This window comes from Betta splendens, chromosome 2 (assembly GCF_900634795.4).
Source record: "Betta splendens chromosome 2, fBetSpl5.4, whole genome shotgun sequence".
Lineage (NCBI taxonomy): Eukaryota > Metazoa > Chordata > Actinopteri > Anabantiformes > Osphronemidae > Betta > Betta splendens.
The window spans coordinates 23027018-23048058 of NC_040882.2; the positions used below are offsets into that span (position 1 = coordinate 23027018).

Genomic DNA, 21041 nt, shown 5'->3' on the forward strand with positions numbered 1-21041 from the left:
AGACTTTATCACGATGAAAGATGAACGATAAGGATCTCGGCCTTCCGTTTGTGCGACATTCGCGGCTCAGTCTGGATCAAATTAATCATTAACCTTTGCTGGACTGTTTATTTGCGCTCCATTCTGTGCGGCCAAGCAGAGTTCCCACTCAGGTTGTCCAGACCTGATCCCGTTGGCTCCACTTGTCTAGTCCACATCCCACTGGGGCAGCAGTAGGTCTGCGTCTCCCACTAAGCCCAGTCTCCCCACCAGTCAGCGCCACATCCCAGCAGCAGCAGTTTGACGCCTTCCAGAGTTAAATCTGAGGCCTTTTCCTTTTACCTCATGAAGTGGGAAGTCGCACAGACGACCACAGGCTTTTCTCTGAGCCTCTGAGCGTTTGAGTAAAGGTTTATTGATGAAATGAATTATATAATCATAGACCCACTATAAAAAGCTTCTTTCTCTTTTGATTATTGTGAAGTGATTGTGTGCATCCGTTTGTGAAGAAGCTGTGAAATCAGGAAATGACAACGCCTTCAGTCAAATGTTGACGTCCTGAACTTCTAAGAAAATTTTTTTGGAGTTCAGTGACAGAAGTCATTTATATCCAAACAGTTTTTATTCTCACACAGGTTAAAGCTGGCAGGAGTCAGATTACATAAAAGAACAGGACTCAAAGGTCGGCGGAGAATCTGCGTTGGCTTCATGCAGTAACCTTCAAACTCGAAACATTTGCTTTGGGCCACAAATATGAGGACACGTGGGCCCAAATTACATCACAAAGTCATTACTGAATCACCTCCATAACTTAAAACATGTCTTCCCGTTCTTCAGAAGTCACACATCCATGAAAATTTAACAGAAAATGGTTAATCTGCCTAAGAGGGCGATTGTGAGCCAGTTTCACTTGTTCTGGTTGGAACGATACTGACAACAGGTGCAATGGAGAAGCAGAACCGCCACAACCGACGTGGGCGCCTGTTTTTGCATGTGGCAAAAACGAGGCTTTCGTTATTGCTCGTCCCTGATTCCGTCCCTGTGGACGCGGCTCCCGCTTGGTTCGGTTTGTGTTCCACAAACTTTTGTGTTATTAAAGGCCTTGTTTTATTTGTGTAAAATATCAGATATGTATATGAAAAAAAAATAGCTGCTGTCCGATCACAAGTAATCATAAAAAAGGACCAGTAAAAGTTATAATGAAACAAAACGTGAATTCAAGAAAACACTTCACAGTAAAATTCAGCCTAATGAATCTTAGCAGTTTAACAATTATCTACAGAACCTGGAGTTGTAAACAAAGGGAAGAATATGCTGGGGATCCATTTTCTAATTGTTTTTCTGTTCTGTGTTGCAAAAGGTTGTGTCTTGTTTCGTTTGCTGATTTGTTTTATTTTGTTTTTTATTCAATAAAAAAAATGAGAGAAAAAAAGGTTATTCAGTTAAAAAACCTTTGCCTGGATGCATTGCATGCTTTTAAAATGTTTTGTTTTTTTTATTTTAAACCAGGTGGAAAACCTTCATTTATTTTTGAGCTGCACTTTAAATAAATCTGGGAAGCATCTGTTCACATATCCTCATATTAACGTCAGTATGCGTGTGAGCGTCTGCTCCAAAAGTCAAAAAGGCACTTGCAATCTTAAAAAAAAATGTCATCTTTAAAACCAAATGAAGTGACTGGAAGGCTTTTCCTCCACCTGTGACCTGCGACGCTGGGTGGACGGGGGCCGTCGTTCACACCACCTGTGTGGTGACCACATGCGAGGTCGCCGGGCCGTTGCCCCTGATCTTCACCTCCCGATGCATCTGGCACCAGACGCACATGTAGCACCAGAGGACCGAGCAGCAGTCGTCACAGCAGTCGCCCTGATGAGAGAGAGAGAGAGAAAGAGAGAGAGAGAGAGAGAGGGAGGGAGAGAATCATGTAGACATTGTTTCAGGCCTCTGAATGATCAACCACTCGTCTGTTGTAGTTCTCTGTGTGCGGAAACCAGGGGTTCTGTGTGTGTGTGTGTGTGTGTGTGTGTGTGTGTGTGTGTGTGTGTGTGTGTGTGTGTGTGTGTGTGGAGAGCTGTTCAGTAAACACCACACCACAGATCTGAGGTCTGTGTCCTCACACACTGAGGTGCTGATGCGTGGCTTCCTGCATTGTGCACTGAGAGGCTCTAACTGCCTCTCTAAAGCGGGACTTCCTCCTCCGAGGAGACGAACCCGCGGCCGTGAGGCCCGAACGGCCGTGTCGCAGCCTTACTGGGATGTTGTACTGCTTCCTGATGGAGGCGCGCAGCGCGCAGCTCACGGCGCCGCACACGTCGCACATGGGCAGGCAGCAGCAGAAGCCGTGCTTGTTGGCGGCGTCGCACTGCATGCAGGGGAAGCACCACAGGGCGCAGCAGCCTGCGGGACGAGGCACAGCGGCTCAAATCACAGCGCAGGACGTCAAGTGAATGAAGCCTGGACAGATCTACGTCACCGGGGGCTGAGCGGCCAGCGTGGTGGGGACTTACAGGTGCCCATGTCGGCAAAGCAGTCGCACAGGCCCGTGCTCCAGGCCCCGGGGCCGTGGGTGGTGGTGGTGCTCACTATGACGGCGGTGGGCTGATGTTGGACGGCCATGTCTGCAAGAAAGCAGCGAGAACATGAGGACGTGGAGGTGGAGGTGGAGCCACGCAGCACCACCGAGCGTCAGGACCGAAGCCGGTCTGTCCTGAGTCAGGCCTGCAGGTCAGAGGTCAGAGGTCAGACTCGGATTCAGGCGCACGGCACACGCGTCCTGATTGGTCAACGCCTGCGGCTCGTTTCCAGGAGCTGGAAACCAGGTGGCAGCAGGTGTGAGCCACAGTTAGCCACATGTTAGCCAGGCGGCCGTGAACCACCGGGCTGAACCGGAACCAGCGCAGGCTCCAAGCAGCTCAGCTGTAGCCACAACATGAAGCCACAGCACGAGCAGCACAGAGGCGTCACAGGCGCGCGTCGCGGAGAAGGAATGGTCCTGAATCTGAGTGACCGCGCTCCTTCCTGCGGCTCGGGAGGCACAAGGTTGCAGGTTCGAGCCCACCAGAGCACCAGGTGTGTCCTTGAGCAGCTCCCGGGCGCCCTGTGTGCTGTCTGCTCCCCCATGGGACAGTTTAAATGCAGAGGGCTAAGTGTAATAATGACAAATAAAGGATGTCTTGCTTTAAAAAGGTGTTTTTTATCTGGAAAACCTTAGGTTTCACTTACTAAATCCACTCAGCTGCGTCTGTGTATGGGTGTGTTCACACCACCAGCTTTAGTAGAGAAGCACCAGGAAACCGAGGTAAAGAACCTTTACTAACGCTCCCTTTAACCTAAGGTTTCAGAAAAGTTTTTTTATAAGTCCATACGTTATAATTGTTTATATTTTGTGGTTATTGTGACGATCACCAAATTGTGCAGTAACACAAAATTACTTTAACGCCTATGAAAGTGTGCGATAAGACCCTGTTGCTTTTTAGAACCGAGCCAAACAGAATCTCATCTGTTATTTACAGATAAACCATTTTCGTCATATTTTTCCCCAAAGTGAAAGTAACGGTGACAGCTCTGCCTCCACGGTGCCTTCATGGCCTCATCTTTCAAAACAATTACAGAAAAATGAACCGAAGTTGGAAATATGCTTAACGGTATTTTATGTTTTCTGGTGTTGTTGCCTCAGAATGGGCCAAAAACGAATCAGTGTCCAAGTAAAGCGAAGGAAAGCACGTGTTTTACCTTGTCGCTGATTCTTCCACGTCTAAGAATGTCTTCGAGGATGAAAGTGATTCGCTGCTCCAGCGCTGGTCGACGTTCCGTTACCCGTGGGTGGGTTTCTCTCAGCCCTCCCGAAGCGCCTCCCCCCCGTTTGCGCCAAACCAGTGCGCACTCACCGGTTGGCGCAAAAAGTCTGAAGAGCATCCCCTCTGACGCGCTGGGGTTTGTAAAGCAACTGAAGATGCAAACCAATAGTTTTAAATTTAGAAAGAAATCCGTTCATCTCGCAGCTGCGTCTGTAAAAGTGCAACAAGTGCCCGAAGCAGCGCGTGGCGCGCAAACTGGAGTGAGGAGTGGGAAATTATTAAGATTAATTTAGCGGCAAAATGGGGCATGATGAGAACAGTTAACGAACGTACGGTGACAAGCGTCATAGAGAGTATTATGTTATATGACAGTGATTGCAGCTGCCTCACTCGTATAGATTTCGTGACGGTGTAACGCACGTCCCGCCCACTAGGTGGCGCAACAGCCTCAGGGATGAGTTCACGCGCAGGCGGACGCCTAATCATGTAACGGACGCCGTGTTGGTGCAGCCTGCCTTTAGATATGAAGCTCGTCCGGGCGGAGATCACGCTGACGCGCACGTGTGCATGAGTTGAGATGACTAAAAAAACCGCCGTCAGGTTCTCTGAGGAGCAATGACTGCGCTTTTGACGCCCATCCGCACTCTGTTTCACATTTGCGCAAACCTGCGACAAAGCACCATTTTCGTTTTTATTGGCGAGTGAACGAGAGTAACCTGTGTTCCGTTTCTATCTCGTCACATTTAAGTCATATTTTTGCAGAGATAGACATTTTTTAAAATGTTCGCAAACTCCCAAACAATTGGGGAAGGACGAGAGAGAGAGGGAGAGGCGGGGAGAGCGAGAGCGAGAGAGAGAGCGCGCGGGGGGAATCGAGCGCCTGTCTGCGTCCGTCGTTAGTGTGACAGCAGAGAGACCATCATGCGGGGCGTGAACCGTCCGTCCCGCCTGCTCCGGTTCTTTGATCACCATCTCCATCAGCCCGCTGAGGAATAATGTCAGCGGCCAACAGCTCGGGAGGAGCAGAGGTGAGCGATTACCCCTGCGTGCGCTTCATCGTGTCCACCGTGTCCTTCTCGGTGCTCCTCTTCTTCAACCTCATCATCAACTGGACCATCATCCGCGAGGAGCGCCTCCGCACCCACGCGCGCTTCGTGCTGATCGTGCACCTGCTGGGCTCGGCCCTGGTGCACCTGGGCACGAGCAGCGTCTTCTACTACCAGATCCACGTGGACGCGCGGCCGGCGCGCGCCGCCTGCGTGGCCATGACCACCGTGCTGATCAGCAGCGCCTCCAACATCCTGCTGACGCTCACGGCCATGGCGCTGGACCGCTTCTGCGCCGTGTGCCACCCGATGCGCTACTCGGCCACCTGCGACGCGCGCCCCTGGCCCTGGGCGCTGGGCGCGCTCACGTGGCTGCTGGCGCTGGCCATCCCGCTCAGCCTGCTGCTGCGCGCCGACCCCGCGGCCGAGTACCGCGGCACGTGCGGCCCGGAGCAGCTGCGGAAGGGCGGCCTGGAGAAGCTGGTGTTCATCGGCGCGTGCGCGCTGCTCATCCTGTACAGCTACGTGAGGATACTGCTGGAGGGGCGGCGGCTGGGCGTGCTGAACCGGCGCAACCGGGCCGGCTGCCGGACCATCGCGCTGCACGGCAGCCAGCTGGCGGTCTACATCCTGCCCAGCTTCGTGAGCTCCGTGCTGTCGGTGCTGTACCGGCAGAAGCTCATGCGCGCGGACACCAAGGAGCTGTCGGCCGTGGTCATCTTTGCCTTCTTCAGTCTGGCGCAGTGCGTTGCGCCAGTCGTTTACGGGCTGCGCAAAGAGGAACTCATGGAGCAGTTGAGTCACAGGTTCCCCTTCTGTTCACGGTACTTGAAGAGCGCCCTGGGCTGGACGGTCCGGGCCAGCCGGCAGCACAGCCAGCTCCGATCACGGTAGGTCCCAGTGGCTTCTCCCTCGAATACGGCCAATCAGTCACACACCAATTAAGGAACCGTTCACAGTCAGATTAAATTAGATGCTTATATGTTGAACTGAACACCTGAGACCGACATCACGTGGGCGTCTTCACCGCGTGCAGAGCAGCTGGTTTGACCTCAGCCCCAGTTAAACACACAGCAAATATGTGTTTGTTCCAACAACATCTGGCTGAGGTCCTCACTAGCGGCGCTTCTCTACTTTTGCATGTTACTGGAGCCTGACTCTGGCTCTCAGCTTAGAAACCCATGGCTCTCCTGTGTTAACGCTGACTCTCTTCCTCCTCAGAGAGCGAACGCTCACAGCCCAGACCATCATCTCCTTGGAGGTCCCACACGTGCCAGAGCCGGAGGAGGCGACCGAGCACGAACCCTCGCTCGACCCGAACCCGCGTCGAGGCGATGATACATGAACAGAGGCCGGACTTTCACACGAACATTTGGATAAACGGACCGTTTCGTCCTGAGCACAACGTGACGGTTCTGAGGGCCTCACGTTTGGACTGATGGAGGAGTTGAACAGTACTGGGCAGCGGACCTTCGGCTGTTTGACCAGTCGCAGGATTCATAAGCTATAACGTCTTCAAGCTCTGGACTACAAACAGGCAGAGAATATATTTAACTTATCGTCAGATGTGTGTTTAACCATGAGGACATTAAAAGCTGTGAGTTAATGGTCTTGAGCCATTTCAGTATTTATAGAACATGAATGGATCAGAATGGATCCTGGGCCCAGAAGTCTTAGGATCCCAACATGACCTAAAACAGACGCACCAGTCAATAGAAAGGAAAAAAATGACAAATGAAATTTAAAAAAAAACTTATGGGAAAATCCCACCCAGTAGTAAACAAAATGACCAAACACTGAGCGCGTCCCTAAAGGGAGCGGCTTCTCATAATCCATGTGAACATTCACTTATTCAGAGCTTCAGTTTTTACTGTTCTGAGCAGCACAATGACTGTAGTGACAGGAGGGTCGATACCACGGAAAACGTCTCATCACGTTCTGTGAGCATTAATGCTTTACACTATGCGTGACACACTGTCACACACCCGCCTGAGTAATTAACAGTAAAAAGCACCTGACCGGGAGGATTTCGTCCACAACATTGTCTTAATATTCCAATTAATCAGTAAGAATATGGTCAGTTTATCGCTGGATGGCACCAATAGAAATAAATACTAGATTTAGGGATTCTATAAATGGTACTTGAGGAACAACTACACAAAAAAAGGAATTTGGTTTGTTTGTTGCAGTTGCTTAGTTTGACAGTTGCTTTTTTGGTCAGACAGAGTCACACACGCTGGGGAATTCTCAACGTTTTAACCACACTCGTCTCGCACACTCGAGTGTGAGCAGGACGCGTTTCACCCCAGCTTCACAGCAGCGGGCGGGCGAGCGAGCGAGCGGCTGCAGCCGTCGCGTGAGGGCAGGTTCTTACTGGAAACCCTGGAAGGACCGGCGCTGCACAAGCGAAAGCACATATGCAGATTATAATACAGCAGAATTAGGAAGTGGGTTAGTGGATGGAGGTTTGTCGCTTGTCTTCCCACCCATCGTGCTGATGGTTCATATTTATTCTATTGCTACGTGTTCAAAGTGGTTGTGTGATTGAAGTAAAAAGTCCCCACAGTTCAGTGCAAAATAATCTGGAAGAATCTGGACTTTACAGAGGCAACTGTTATGTTTAATGACAGAATAAATGGTGGCACAAATTAGGCAATAATAGACATTAGATCAGGCAGACGAACCCAAACGTGTTGTTGAACCAACCTCAGAGTAGATCAGTACAAACGACCAAACAGTTACATAAATAACCCGGCTGAAGAGACGCCAAAATGTCAAACGGCTCAGAGAAGAGTCATATCTCATTCAAGCTTCGACTAAAACATCACCACGTGCATAAACATCTGTGCACGAAACATTCGATGAGCAAAACATCTTGAACAGAGGCAGACGGACGTGGAAGCCTTAAACTGAGCAAACACTCATCAACCCGGACCAGCGTCCGTGGAGCAGCTTCTAAGGCAGAGGCTGTAATGTTTGTGAGCGTAGACGTGAAGAAAACCACAACAGCACACTATAAATAACATGGTGAAAACAGTCCCAGCAGCTGCCGACTGGCCTCCTACCGCTACGTTGCATTGACATTGCTGTTTACACGTTCATTATTATTGTGAGATTGTTCGATTGATTACAGTCACAACAGCTGCGAAGCCAAGTGAAGGCTGGTTTCAAGCTCTGCACACGTGAGAGACTTAAACGCAGGCCTCGAGTTGGAACTGAATAAATAACAAACCTGATGGGAAAATAACTGCACAGTGTGGTGAGACGTGAGCTTGACATTGTAGAATACTAATAAAACTTTAATAGATTAGATTCTAGGTTAATAGATGGCTAGTTCCTCCTGATGCTCTCTGTGTGTGTGTGTGTGTGTGTGTGTTTTTCTCTACATGCCGGATGTATTAATGCAGCTACTGATGATAATGGCGATAGGATCTTAACAAAAATCCTATGAGAAAACCAACGGAGCACAGCATTAGAGACTATGAACTATGGAGAACAAAAGGAGCAAACTGATGGGAGGTTCCAGGGAGAGTTCTGTGTTCAGAAACCCAGAGGATGAGGAGCCACCACTCCTCCATTGTCCACCATGGCTGTAGAGATGCCCCGCAGGTTCTTGAACAACTTTTTGGATTCAGCCGACCGCAGGAGCTTAATGTCGTTCAGGACTCTGTCGTGAGCCTGTGGAAAAAAAAAAAAGTTAACTTTTATTCACACATTCAAGTGTGTTCATAAACGATGTGCCCCATTTCTAAATTATGCATGAGGAGCATTTTTATTCGTGTTCTCAGAGAGAGGCTCCTACCTCCATACACCAGGTCTCACACAGCACCTTCTCGTGCTCAGCTGAGGCCTGGCCCTGAGTCAGAGAGCGCGACGCCCTGCACGCGAGAGGAAAAATGAAATGTCACTGTGGGCTGAGTGGGAGTTTGTGTGTGGAATTAAAGGAGACAAAGTGAGTCAGAGTCAAACAGGGGCACGGAGTGAACGCGGACGATTCGACTGCTCTACCTGGACAGGACGACCACCATGGCGTACAGGTTGATGGCGCACTCTGCAACTCGATTCAGGACGAACTGCTCGTCTGAAACAGGAAGTGAGCAGAGCTGACTTCAGTTATTAGACCAGTACAGAACACTGAATAATAACAGGGTGCAGTGTCAGTAACATAAAGGGGTTTAAGGTTCACTTGGGTCCAAAGGGACAAACTGTTTCTATATAAGAGCCTGAAGAGCGATCTCACACCTCTGAGATGACTCCTACATACATGAAACTGACCTGATGGGGCTTTTTATTCGACACCCGTCCTCCCCCACACTCACCAATGATCTTCTTGCCATGTTTGATGAGAAGCTCTTCAATCACAGCTCCAAACTGCTCGATGGCTTTCACCGTCTGGATCACGAAAAAGGAAAATATAGATGTGAGGAAACAGGCGTCGGTAATGGATGAGCAGCTAAGAGGTCTGTCCCGTCAAACTGGCATTCAGACGCCCACTCAGCCCCTGATGAAACGGCTGCTCACCAGCTCAGCGCTCGGCGCCAGCTCAGGATGCACGGACCCCTGCAGCGTCAGACCCGTACCCAGGCCGGCCTTCCTGCAAAGACACCACTGGGTTACATCAACATGTAGAAATAACAAACAGCAGCCGTGACCTGAGGTCGGTTCCCAGTTAGAGCACAGTGGAACATCATTAATCGCGGGTTGTGAATACAAACAGATTTAAACTGTCGTGCTCAGGAGCTGAATCAACTCCACGCTGCACCTGGCCTTCACAGAAAGTTGGCCTCAAATTGTTCTTTAAACATAAATTCAAGCCCAGTTTACACCGTGTGTCAAACGCCTGATCGTGTTTACATCAGAACCAGAAACAGACAACTGAGTCTGTAGCCATTTTAAGTCAACTAGACATAAAAACAAATAATGAAACATACGCTGGACGTTGCTTTGACTGAAGGTCAGTCGCCCTAAAGGGCAACGCTGCTCCTCAGCAGGTGATCACTGTTTTGTGGTTTTCTGTGTTAAACTCTGTATACATTAACGCAGCATGCGGTCGGATCGACAGAACAAAAACAATTTCAGTCGCCGGCTGATGAGAGCAGCACAAACTACAGCTTCACATCCGGTGACCAGTGGACACGAAGCAGCTGCAGTCAGAAGGAGGCGAGACGCCACACAGCACAGGGGTCAGGGGTCAGTGGCAGAAGCATGAGAGGAGCTAGACGCACTAGAGCCCAGCACCCAGAGTGGAACAGTAGTCGCAGCATTAACCAAGCTGCTGGAGGAAGTTTCAAATCAGATTAGAGTCAAGAGAAGGGGGGATTCTAATTCTGCGGCTGCTGAGAGTGCACAAAAATGCACAGGGGAGTAGTTCAAAGATGCTGAAATCCTGGACGGTTTAATCTTCAGACGGACAAGAACAGGAACAAATCTGTTTCTGTTCAGTCGTCTGGTGCAACAAGCGGCTTGATACACACACAACAGCATTAGCAACTCTGTGTGTGTGTGTGTGTGTGTGTGTGTGTGTGTGTGTGTGTGTGTGTGTGTGTGTGTGTACCTCTTTGCTCTCTTGGTGAGTTCTTCTGCCAGCACTCCAGCGTTGCCCAGCGGGTTCTTCAGCGCCTTCTGTAAACTCTTCAACTGGGTACCAGCGCTCTGGAGGAAGCACAGAGTCGTGAGCAGGTCGTCTACAGGTTTAACGCCCAAATTACACTAACCTTCAAGGTTCTCTATCTCTTTTGGATGGACTTTATTAGAACACTGCAGCGTGATGCGATTTCTCTCTTAGTAGCGTGTTCTAATCTACCTGGAAACCATGGGTTTTCTAGAGTCTAGTTAAAGATACCAGGCTTCCCCTTTACACCACTTGAGCAACCAGGTGTAGTCAGCTTTTTCAAGTAATACGATTTCCTAAGTGCATGTTATTGCACTGGTTGAAGTGCAAGTACTTTCAACCTCCTATGGCTCATTAATTTACTGATTTTTAGCATTAGCTGCATAACACCTCTGAAAATGATATGACTCATTGCTACCACCACAAAAACGCAACATGAATACAGTAGAGGAAAGATCAAACAGAAGCACGGCCATGCACATGTTTTATATTAACCAACGTGTTGGCAACTGTCAAAACGCTGCATCTTGATCATTTCTAAACCTACACGAATTTGCAGCACCCACTGAATTGCATAGGAAGTTCTGATGGACTTTCAGACAGCAAGCAGAAATCACTTCCTCTCTGCAGAGCGCCTGTACTTTCCACACACACACACACACACACACACACGCACGCACACACGCACGCACACACACACACGCACGCACACACACAAAGCAGCACACTCTGCTGTTACCTGAAAGCCATTGAGAGCCACAAAGAGTCTGAGGATGTCGTTGGTTCCCTCAAAGATCCGGAAGATCCTCAGGTCCCTCATGACTCTCTCCAAACCTGTATCCTGTGAAAGCGCAGAGAAAAATATGCCATTTAATTCCTGCACAATTTACAATTTCCTATCAAGATTGGGTCGAATGTAACAGCAGTTAAGTCTGAGTAAAGCTGCAGACTTGTAGTAGCACATTATGAAACGACACGCGGCTTCTTATAGTGGCTTTTTATAGAGAGCCTTAAAAAGATGATTCAGACCTCAGCTTGTCACGCAACACTTTAAAAAGTTGTGAAAGCAATAAAGAGCGGCAAACGGATAGAGGAACAGTAACCATGACTGTGTTAGGTGTTATTTTCACAAATCTTTCTGTAGCAGAAATGAAAATGTACATGGCACATAACAGAGAACGCTTGACTCAAACCATTCTGACCAGAAACATCCAACTACAGATCTACTGTCCCACTGCTGCAGCCAGTTCATACCCAGAGTTCACTTTCTACTGCTGTCACACACTCCTGGCCTGTAGAAACATCCGTACAGTTTCCAGAGAACATGTTAATGTGTGTGTGTGGAGGAATTCTGGTGACTGATGGCCTGGGAGCCACTGCAGTGTACGGGTTGTTTTATTGCACCAGTGCTGCCATAACTCCCAGCGCTTGTAGGTGCCGTTCCGTGAGCAAGCATACTTTCCACTGCCTCAAAGGCATTTGCACAGACGTTCAGACATAACAGCTGGTCTATTTTTAGAAGACACATTATTGAAAACACTTTCGCCCACATATTCAGCTCACAATGGTCTATTCCTGTGGTGGTGAACTGTTTATAATGGGGGGGGGTTGGCAAACGTGTGGTTTCAGTGTTTTCTGGGAACAAGTGGCTTAAATGTAGCAACTACGTGACTCAATACGACGTGCCTTAAGTGCTACCTTACACTCACAAACTAGGACTTAGAGCTCAGCTACAGCAACACAGTGGTCTGGTTCGGTTAATTATAATCACCACCAATATGAATAAACCACTGTGGCAATTAGTCGTTACGTAAGTACGGTGAGCAGGGTAAAGCAAACAAAGGACTGGCAGCATGTTTTCTCAGCAATGATCAGATGTGTTAGAGGAATTGTGCTGGGAATCAGGGAGTGACTGGAAATAACCTGACAAGTTAAAAATCCCCCATGTGACAATCACTGGAGAGAGAAGAACATCTGTTACCACAGTAAATAAGAAATCACTTAAACTGTCCAATCCCTAAACCTCCACCACACTGGATTTGGCCAAAAACAAACGTGTGTTTGAGACTAAATTTGCACCAAACCAAACAAGTGCAGTTTCCCTGAGAGAGATGTTTGAACAGATGCTACAAAAAAAGTACAAGGGTAGTATCAGTTTGTCTTCTGTTGACTCGTTCATGCCTCATTGCTGTTCAGGTGAGTAAGGTCAACACGGATTCCTGTCACATTGCAGGTCCAGCGGTCCAGCTTTTATATAACGACTGCAGGCTGAACAAACACGGTTGTACCTGCATTTAACGTCTGTGTTAGATCACAGAGCAATGTTTGTCAGTGATTATGCTTCTAATCATTCTGACGAGCCTCTTTGGGAGGAGGAAACTATTTACGCCCTAGTTCTTCAACTCTATACACCATAAAAGGTCTGTAGTAAGGTGCATGTGTTCAAGTTCATCATCGTTCTACCTAGAACAGCCTTGGAGCCATCATCCCTGCCTAAACAGCAGAATTAGTGCCTTACCACCACTTGTAGATTAGTAGTACCCTGCATTAGCTTCACTACCTCTTGTGCTGCTTCCAACAGACCAGATGTTGCTAAAACATTTATTCCAAACTTTACGAGTCGATAGTAACTTAGTACAGTTCTTTGTTTAGACTTTACACTCACCTTCATGAAACCCATGCCACCCATGACCTGAATGCACTCGTCAGTCACGACCCATGCCGCTTCCTGTCATAACGTACGTGAACAACAAAAAAAGAAAAAAAACAACAGACATAGCTTAAGCAAGTGTAACAGCATACTTCCTCAATCTTCCGCCTTAAGCAGCTTTCCACAGAATAAGGAAGTCTAAACATTATGAAACAGCTGCTGTGTTTTAAAATTTTTGCCATGACAAGGACAGTCTGCCAGGAACTGCAGGACCCAGTCCCATTAATCCCAGAGGCTCCTTACAGAGGCAAAGATCTTGCTGATGGCAGCTTCGATCTGGAACTCAGTCGCTCCGCTGTCCATGTTGCCACTAATCATGTAGGCCATCGACTGCAGCAAAAACACAGAAGTACTGAAGTCAGCAAAAAATGTATGAACTATATAATGGTTGGAGGGCACCGTGGTAAAAATAAATTTAAATAAATTAATGAATTAGAATAAAAATAATTAGGGACAGGCAGGAAGTTGATCTGACCTCTGTGACATACTGCATCAAAGCCATGCGAGCAAGCTTCTCCTGGATGGTGCCGTAGGTGTGGATCTTGCTCCCGAACTGGGTTCTGTTGGCTGCATGGTCAACCTGATGCGAGAAAAACTAGAGTCACACTCCCGCTCGCTGCGGAGACAAGTCACCCACACAAAACAAAGAAATGGTGCACATCCACATGTCTTAAGGCAGGAAACAGACTTTTTGCAGGCTTTTTTCACATCTGCTGAAAGTTTCATGAGCAGAGAGAGAAACGGTGTGGCGGTAGTGCAGCACAACGACATGCAGGACAGGAGGCACATGAAGAAACTAGGTTCCACCACATGTACTCTGGGTTCAAAGGAACTATCACAAGACCTGAAGATAAACAATAAAATTAGGTCAAGCTGGAGACTATCAAAACACCAAATCACCTGCTTCTCACATCCAACTTCTGATGTAAGTGTATGTGTGTATTTATTAAAAGTTGTGTCATATTTCCTCACCAACAACAACTCATCAAGTTTGGCCCATAGTCTGATCCACATTTCCCTCACTTGGACACTGAAACGAGGACAGATTTCCTCAGTGGTCCTTTTCTAATCTACATCAAACCTAACCTATAACCAATGTTTAACAGGTTTGCAAAAGCCACATCTAAGCTACGGGCTTCAATTACACCCCGCTGCAAACTCACTTTATTAAATCATATTTGAATTAGGAGCATTTATACATCAATCCAAGAGCAAGTGAAGCCATTTACTTTCCAAGCTGAACAAACATAATAAATAATAAAACTACACCACACGCCAGTGTTTTAGCACCAGCTTTTCTCAGACGGCACCAGAGGAATGAGTTTTATCTTCATGATAACAAAATGTAGAGTTAACAACTGTATATGGCAAAACAAGTATAGATCTCATTCTGTGAAAGACAATCATGGTTCACGCTCTTCCCAGAATCATGCAGCCACAGTAAACATCTGCCCTATTTCAACTTCGCTGATTCTAGTGCTAATACAATTTACTGATGCTCAACTTAACGGATTTTTAAAAAAATCCTTCACGCTTTCAGTTATGAGAACATACAGTTTTCTGCTTTATGTTATTTTAAGCTAAATATATTTTTGTTTATTTTAAACCATATTCAATATATTTCAGACGGTTAAGTGATTAAAGATTCATAATGGTTAAAAAAGATTTTCTCTCACCCTTTAGTTTTTAATATAATTTTCAATCTGATTTCTGATTTTCTATTTGACAGAATTATTTGTGGCACGTTTCCAGTGATTTAGGGAAACAAGCTTCTGTTTTTTTTGATGATGCAAGATTTCAACAATTTGACTCACGATTCTCACTTCAAATCACAAACTCTTCTCTCTTGCCGTTAACTGCTGCCTCATCAACGATCTCCGTTTTACGAGCAAATTGCGCAATAATTAAAAAAAAAAAATCACCACATTTCAGAGATGGCAGTCGCCTGGTTTAATTGTTTTGTGTCGTTCAAGACCAACAACAGACAGGCTCTGAGCACATTTGAATCTTCAGCACCTGTAACCCGTAGCAGGAAATTGCACAGAAGCAAGCATCAACAGCGACAAGAGGAGGAATTTCCCACAAACCCACAGCAAAGAAAAGGCTGAAAGAGAGGGAGGCTCATCACACAGAGGACTGATAAGATCAGCGCAGCAGACACCTGTAAAGGCACAACGCTGCGAGTGGAAGGATCTACTGTCTCACACTTCGCAGCCCCATTCCGTCACATCAGCATTCATTTTACCGTCAGTACTCACGGCTTTGGCGATGACCGCCTTCATGGTGCCGGAGAGCGCGGCCGCCATGCCGAACCGCCCGTTGTTCAGGATGTTCATGGCGACCTTGAATCCTCCTCCTACTTCTCCGAGCACACATTCAGCCGGCACAGTGACATTATCAAAGTAGACCTCGGCCGTGTTGGACGCCTTAATGCCCATCTTCTTCTCTGGTGGGCCACTGAGAGACAGACAGAGAGTCAGCGAGTCCTAGTGCAATTGAGTGTAGGTGAATGAGTAGCAGATTCCTCCCGTGACATGTGTTTAGTTACACTGAGACAATTAGGAGCAGGTTACAAAGTCCTGACACTGTGGCGTTCAGCAACTAAAAGGAAGTCCCTACATTAAGCCACTGTCCAGTATTGATATATCAGGGCTGTTAAATTATTTTCTAACCAAGGAGCCACCAGCTTCAAATCTATTTCCAACTACATTGTTCATGCGTTGAACCAGGAACCTCAACTCTTGACTGTAGCTGCATTTGTGTGTCACAGGTTATTTGCACACTGATGACCTAAAAAAATTTTCCTATTGACACGTGTCACTTCATCCCGTCACGGTGCTTTTATAGGGATGCGTTTAGTCGATGGATCCCATCACATCAGGCAAACCAGTTCTCACTGCCAATTGTGCTTTAATATTGCCCAGATCAACCCCATTGTATGGAAACTTGATGCCTTGCTGACATATGGATGATTGTGTCCCACACAATCGGCTCAGGCTCCACCACCCGACCGGTCTGCAGCTCCCTCTGGAGGCGCACGCGGCTGGAACCCTATGATCAGCAGCTGGATGTGAGCTGGCTCTATAGCTTCCCGCTGTGTCACGCTACCAAGGACAGACGCCTCCAGCAGGACTAGAGCTGTTGTTATAGAAGATATGTTTGCACCATTGTGCACATATTTTTTTACATCTCTCAGCTAACTGCAAACGAGTGGCTGTATATTTATCATTTATCGCTGTTCTCCGGTGTGACTAATGATGGTTTTTACATAAGAGTTTCCCAGTTTCACCTCTCGCCAACAAACCGGCAGCTGTAGATTAGTACTTACGCCAGGCAGCATGCTACCGTAGATCTGCGCATTTCTACTTCACATAGTTATTGATACATCTGACCGCAAGTGTAGATTTGTGCTTACGCCAGGTTTTTGTGCGTACCCCTTGTACATGATGCCCCAGAACACAAAAACAACTTAACCCGACTTCGGTGGGAAGTACTGTAGTTAATAAAGTTAAGATGTGCTCACTGTGTGACTCCACCAAAGCTTTTCTCCACAACAAAGGCTGTGATCTTGTCCTTCACTTCTCCAGTCTTGGGATCCTTTAGGGGCGTTTTCGCAAATACTGTGAAAATCTCTGCTATGCCTCCATTGCTGCCAGAAGACAAAAAAGACCAACAAGCAGCAATTATCTCTTAGAATGTTAACATAATTACTGTACAATGGTGCCTCCTTGTGGTCAAAGTATAAACTTAAAAAGTTAATCTACTGCTGAGTTTTCACCTGATCCAGATCTTGCTTCCATTGAGAGTGAAGTACTTTCCACAGGGGGACTGAACAGCTGTGGTCTTGATGGAGGCGGCGTCAGAACCACTGGCTGGTTCAGTCAGACAGAACGCGGCGATGTGTTCACCTGCAGGAACAAACGCACACGCACAGCATCAAACCTATGCCACGTTCATGATTTAGTAAAGGGAGCAAAAATCAATATTCCAAATTACACTGGTTTTAGAAAATTGAGAAGGATATCTCATAGAGCTGTATCAATTGTCAAAAACCTCCAATCTTCCTTGGGACCTTTGTAGCATCTTTTAAAGCATTACCATGAAATGTATACACACCACAAAGCTGATGTGATGTCTAATGGCCGCTTAGTTTTACCTGTGGCAACCTTGGGCAGGTACTTCTCCTTCTGAGCCTTATTCCCAAAAAGCAGGATGCCTTTGAAACCAATAGACTGGTGTGCTCCCAGAGTGATGCCAACCCCCAGGTCATGACTGCCAACGATCTCCACCAGTCGAGCATACTGTAGGATGGATGGAGTCACGTAAGGCTTGTTGCACCTGTTTACGCAGCTCTTAGTGTGTGTTTACTGATATGCATGTACAGAATAAATACAGACGTACCTGTGTGTTTGAGAGGCCGAGGCCACCTAGGTCAGCCGGCACCTGCAGGCCGAAAGCACCCATCTCCTTCAGGCCCTCCATGGTGTGATCCTCCACCATCTCTAAAGCGTCATTCTTGGCTGGATCATTTACCTCCTGTCCATCAGAAGCCAAAGCAGAGATAATCACAGATCTGAATTACAAATATCAAATGACTGGGAGATAAGAGGTTTGAAATTACCTCAAAGAATTTGCTGACGGGGCCCACGAGTTCTCTGAGAAACTGCTCCTGCTCCTCATTCAAGGCTACAACACAAACAAGCAATTTCATCACATCGTTTTCCAGGTTCTAACAAACTTTTGAGTAAAATTCCAAAACCATTGCCCCCTGGCTCACCTGATGGGAATGGAAACACTTGGGGAGTTGCGATCTGCCCTTTGAAAATGTTGACAGCAAACGATTTGGATTCCTGTACAATAAAAGTCACGCAAAGTGAGGCTTGTGCATAAACAAACAGGTTACACATGTTTCACTGAGAGCACAGTTTACTCTTCAAGCCACGTTTACAATGACAGTTGGTGTTTCTCTGTAGCCACAGGGTCTTACAAATATTTGTAGTCCATTTTATTCTTTTTTTTCCTGAAACTATTGTTACGTCCCTATTTACTAGTTTGCAGTAGTGTCATTGCCTTTGGTGCATTTCAGGAAAATGATCGCCAATCAGTGGAATAAAGTGAAATTATTTAAGGTTATGTGAATCAAAACATACTGGAAAGTTACTCAAAAAACATCGTCATAGTGCTATAAAAGCTTGAACACTCAGGAGCAAACCTTATTAGATTTAAATGTGTTAATTAAAATGACAGAGATATGTGCAAACCAAGTCAAACTTTACAAAAGTAGTAACATACAGCAGCAGCTGACTTCTTTTCCACGGCAGAGGCAGCATCAGCTCCGACTGCTGCTGGTTTCTCCAGCACTGCCTAAAGTAGTGAAGAAGCAAAACAAAGGTTCAAGAGAAATCAGCTCTAAAGCTGTTCAGTGATATTCTGCAAAAAAGATAGCAGAAGTTTAGATATTAAATTTGGACAGATTTTACACTGAAGACATCCGATACCTCAGAGTGTATCTGAGACTGATGATGTAATGATGTAAGGACTTTCAAAGTATCTATTCAAAGTGTTGATGTCATGTAAGGCCTTGACAGGCAGGTGGATAAATGTGGCCCTGATAAGCTAGGGCAACGGCTGGAGGTGGTAGAATAAATATATGCCATGGAAAAACTGACCCACTCCTACAACAGTCTCATTCTCAGCTGACCTGAGATCAGCTGATCATAAGCGAAAGGGACATTGTGTACAATAACAAAACAGCTGTGGAAAATGTCATATCAAAAATGTTTTTTCAGACAAACACACTGAAGGTCCTTGATGAACGGAAGAACAGTTTTTAAAAATTAATCTTGATTATATTATTACAATATTATTGTACTTGTATTTTTTATATACAAGTTACCTTTAGGAACATAAATAAAAAGGTTACCTTGCTCTATACCTGTAATAATTTCACATTTATTACAGTGGTACTGTACAGGTTAATTATAAAGATAATTAAATAATTCATGATCACAATGTCAGAAAAAAATAATACCTAAAAATTATATCCATGAAGCTACTAAGTAAATCACTGTGGCTACTCATTGCTTGTGCGACAGACATAATGTCGGCATAACAGCTTGGTTGGAAATATGAGCATTCATGACCATTCAATGTTTTTTGTTTCTGCTTCACAAATACAGAAAACTCGCATTAGAGCCTAAGAATCAGTCCTGTCACGCCACTGCCTTTGTCTGGCACACTGACTCCACTGACAGACTGCCAACGACTGATTTCCTTTGCAGGTCAACTCAGGTTGCGATAACTCTCATTATCTCAACATAAACAAAAAAACAACTCGTCCAGAAATAATCTTAAGCAACAACCATGGACGCCATGAGTCCTTATAACACATGAACCTCTGCCTTAAATCACGTCAGTTGCCTAAGACACATTACTACAATTAAAAATCCTAACTATAAACCAACCAACTGATAAAAGGAGGTCAGGCTCAAGGGCACATTGACCATAGGCACTATTCCCATACAGATGAGGATTAATACTGGAGGAGATGGAGCATAATAGCAACACTAGTACCATTAGATCAAATTTTTCAAATGAGTCTTAATGTTTAAAATTACCGATTAGGTGTGATTCAACAATACAAGACGTTCCCAGAACAGCTGCAGTCACCCACATTCACCGTGTCACCTCTAGGACCAATCATGTGACCAGTGAACTTTCCCCTACTTCCAGCGGGCGGGGATGACAACGTTATGTCATCCAGCCAACGCATATGGCCAAACACAACAATAAACAGGCTCATTAATGTCGGAACCGCAGCCACACGTCAACGTACGGTGCAAAGTGCGAATTTAAGCGGAATATTTATGACATTTCACGCAAATGTTACGCACCTCTGCAGCTTGACTTGCGTAGAGACGAGCGTTTTGCACAGCCCCGGCCTGACGCTGACCTCTGTAGCCCAAACAAGGAATAAAACAGGATATTTAGCATTGAAGGGGTTCATCGATAACTTCAGTTGCATCTTTACATATCGTCCACATACGCAGACAGCGCAGGAGGAATCCTGAGAATGGCGCCGCACAGTGCGGAAGACTGGCTCACTTTGCGAAGCAGCATGGTTTAAATCTAGAAATAAAGAAAAACAAGACAGATTGTGGTTAGTTAAAAAAGTAAAATGATCATTAACACATAAGCTAAGCGAGCGCTAACGGCAGCTAGCGATAGCAGCGACGTAGTGTTCCGTCGTAGTGTTACGTCGCTGGTTTGTTTTGTGACTTAGCCAGTCTCACTCGCCGTTTCTCTTTGTCATATATTTGGTTTTCTTCTATCGAAAATACAATAACTACTTCTATTTATCAGACCTGCGCAAGCTGTATTGAAACGCGTCCTCTGTGGTCGAGCAGCTGGAGACCGTTTCCCCGAATGACCCACTAAACTCAAACCTGGATATTTTTTTTCTCCGGAGACCGGCTTCACCGGATGTTTGAATTGCCGCGGTGCTTGATGGGATTTGCAGTGCTGCCCAGAAAAAAATCGAATTAATAAAATTCAAATTAATTACAAATATAAATGACTATAATAATTAATTAAAAATGAATAGCTACACATGAAGACCCAAAAGAGCTATTATATCCACAAAGCTTCCCAAGTAAAACAAATTATAGAAACAGATAAAACAGGTTTTTAAAACATTAGGTGTAAATCCATTACAAGGCTGCAGTCTTTACTTGAAACTTAATCCAATTTAAATTTAAAACAGATGCATTTTTAACATTTGCTTATAACATTTTCATATGTCATATGTTGAATTCTTGTAAGATATGTGTATATTTTTATATAATTCACAAATTATAAGCTCTACAGTAAATAAATTGAAACAGAAGCCTATTTAAATT

The 21041-nt window shown here is 46.0% G+C and overlaps 3 protein-coding genes across 4 annotated transcripts; 1 reads left to right on the plus strand and 2 right to left on the minus strand.

Moving 5' to 3' along the window:
* Window positions 1-582: 582 nt before the first annotated feature.
* Window positions 583-3847, minus strand: LOC114843961 (placenta-specific gene 8 protein-like). Its single transcript, XM_029130885.3, has 4 exons — window positions 3712-3847; window positions 2487-2597; window positions 2231-2376; window positions 583-1845 (listed from the first exon to the last, which is right to left on the minus strand). The coding sequence occupies exons 2-4, from the start codon at window positions 2593-2595 to the stop codon at window positions 1714-1716; spliced, it is 387 nt and encodes a 128-aa protein (XP_028986718.1). The 5' UTR covers window positions 2596-2597; window positions 3712-3847; the 3' UTR covers window positions 583-1713.
* A 171-nt stretch (window positions 3848-4018) lies between these two features.
* Window positions 4019-6437, plus strand: zgc:194312 (uncharacterized protein LOC794943 homolog). 2 transcript variants are annotated; one of them, XM_029130872.3, is made up of 3 exons: window positions 4019-5712; window positions 6044-6177; window positions 6220-6437. In XM_029130872.3, the coding sequence occupies exons 1-2, from the start codon at window positions 4772-4774 to the stop codon at window positions 6165-6167; spliced, it is 1065 nt and encodes a 354-aa protein (XP_028986705.1). In that variant the 5' UTR covers window positions 4019-4771; the 3' UTR covers window positions 6168-6177; window positions 6220-6437. The 2 variants fall into 2 exon arrangements, with proteins under 2 accessions (XP_028986705.1, XP_028986696.1); XM_029130863.3 differs by having other exon boundaries at window positions 6044-6437.
* A 983-nt stretch (window positions 6438-7420) lies between these two features.
* On the minus strand, window positions 7421-20643 carry acadvl (acyl-CoA dehydrogenase very long chain). The gene is made up of 21 exons (XM_029130850.2): window positions 20508-20643; window positions 20189-20271; window positions 20037-20097; window positions 18436-18507; window positions 17921-17993; window positions 17765-17829; window positions 17545-17679; window positions 17300-17444; window positions 16922-17051; window positions 16667-16792; window positions 15402-15600; window positions 13619-13723; window positions 13387-13473; window positions 13099-13161; window positions 11173-11274; window positions 10377-10474; window positions 9344-9416; window positions 9142-9214; window positions 8831-8903; window positions 8625-8700; window positions 7421-8500 (listed from the first exon to the last, which is right to left on the minus strand). Exons 2-21 carry the CDS (start codon window positions 20260-20262, stop codon window positions 8363-8365), a joined length of 1968 nt encoding a protein of 655 aa, XP_028986683.1. The 5' UTR covers window positions 20263-20271; window positions 20508-20643; the 3' UTR covers window positions 7421-8362.
* Between the last annotated feature and the right edge of the window lie 398 nt (window positions 20644-21041).

Bases quoted from the DNA above. Each gene is read 5' to 3' on its own strand.
- zgc:194312 (XM_029130863.3), top strand. From the start codon at position 4,772: ATGTCAGCGGCCAACAGCTCGGGAGGAGCAGAGGTGAGCGATTACCCC. The intron at 5,713-6,043 runs GTAGGTCCCAGT...CTTCCTCCTCAG, and splicing joins CACAGCCAGCTCCGATCACG to AGAGCGAACGCTCACAGCCC.
- LOC114843961 (XM_029130885.3), bottom strand. From the start codon at position 2,595: ATGGCCGTCCAACATCAGCCCACCGCCGTCATAGTGAGCACCACCACC. The intron at 2,377-2,486 runs GTAAGTCCCCAC...CTCGTCCCGCAG, and splicing joins CTTTGCCGACATGGGCACCT to GCTGCTGCGCCCTGTGGTGC. The intron at 1,846-2,230 runs GTAAGGCTGCGA...CTCTCTCATCAG, and splicing joins GGAAGCAGTACAACATCCCA to GGCGACTGCTGTGACGACTG.
- acadvl (XM_029130850.2), bottom strand. From the start codon at position 20,262: ATGCTGCTTCGCAAAGTGAGCCAGTCTTCCGCACTGTGCGGCGCCATT. The intron at 15,601-16,666 runs GTGAGCACATCT...TCTGTCTCTCAG, and splicing joins AGCTTTGGTGGAGTCACACA to TGGCCCACCAGAGAAGAAGA. The intron at 13,724-15,401 runs GTGAGTACTGAC...TTCTCGCATCAG, and splicing joins AGGCGGTCATCGCCAAAGCC to GTTGACCATGCAGCCAACAG.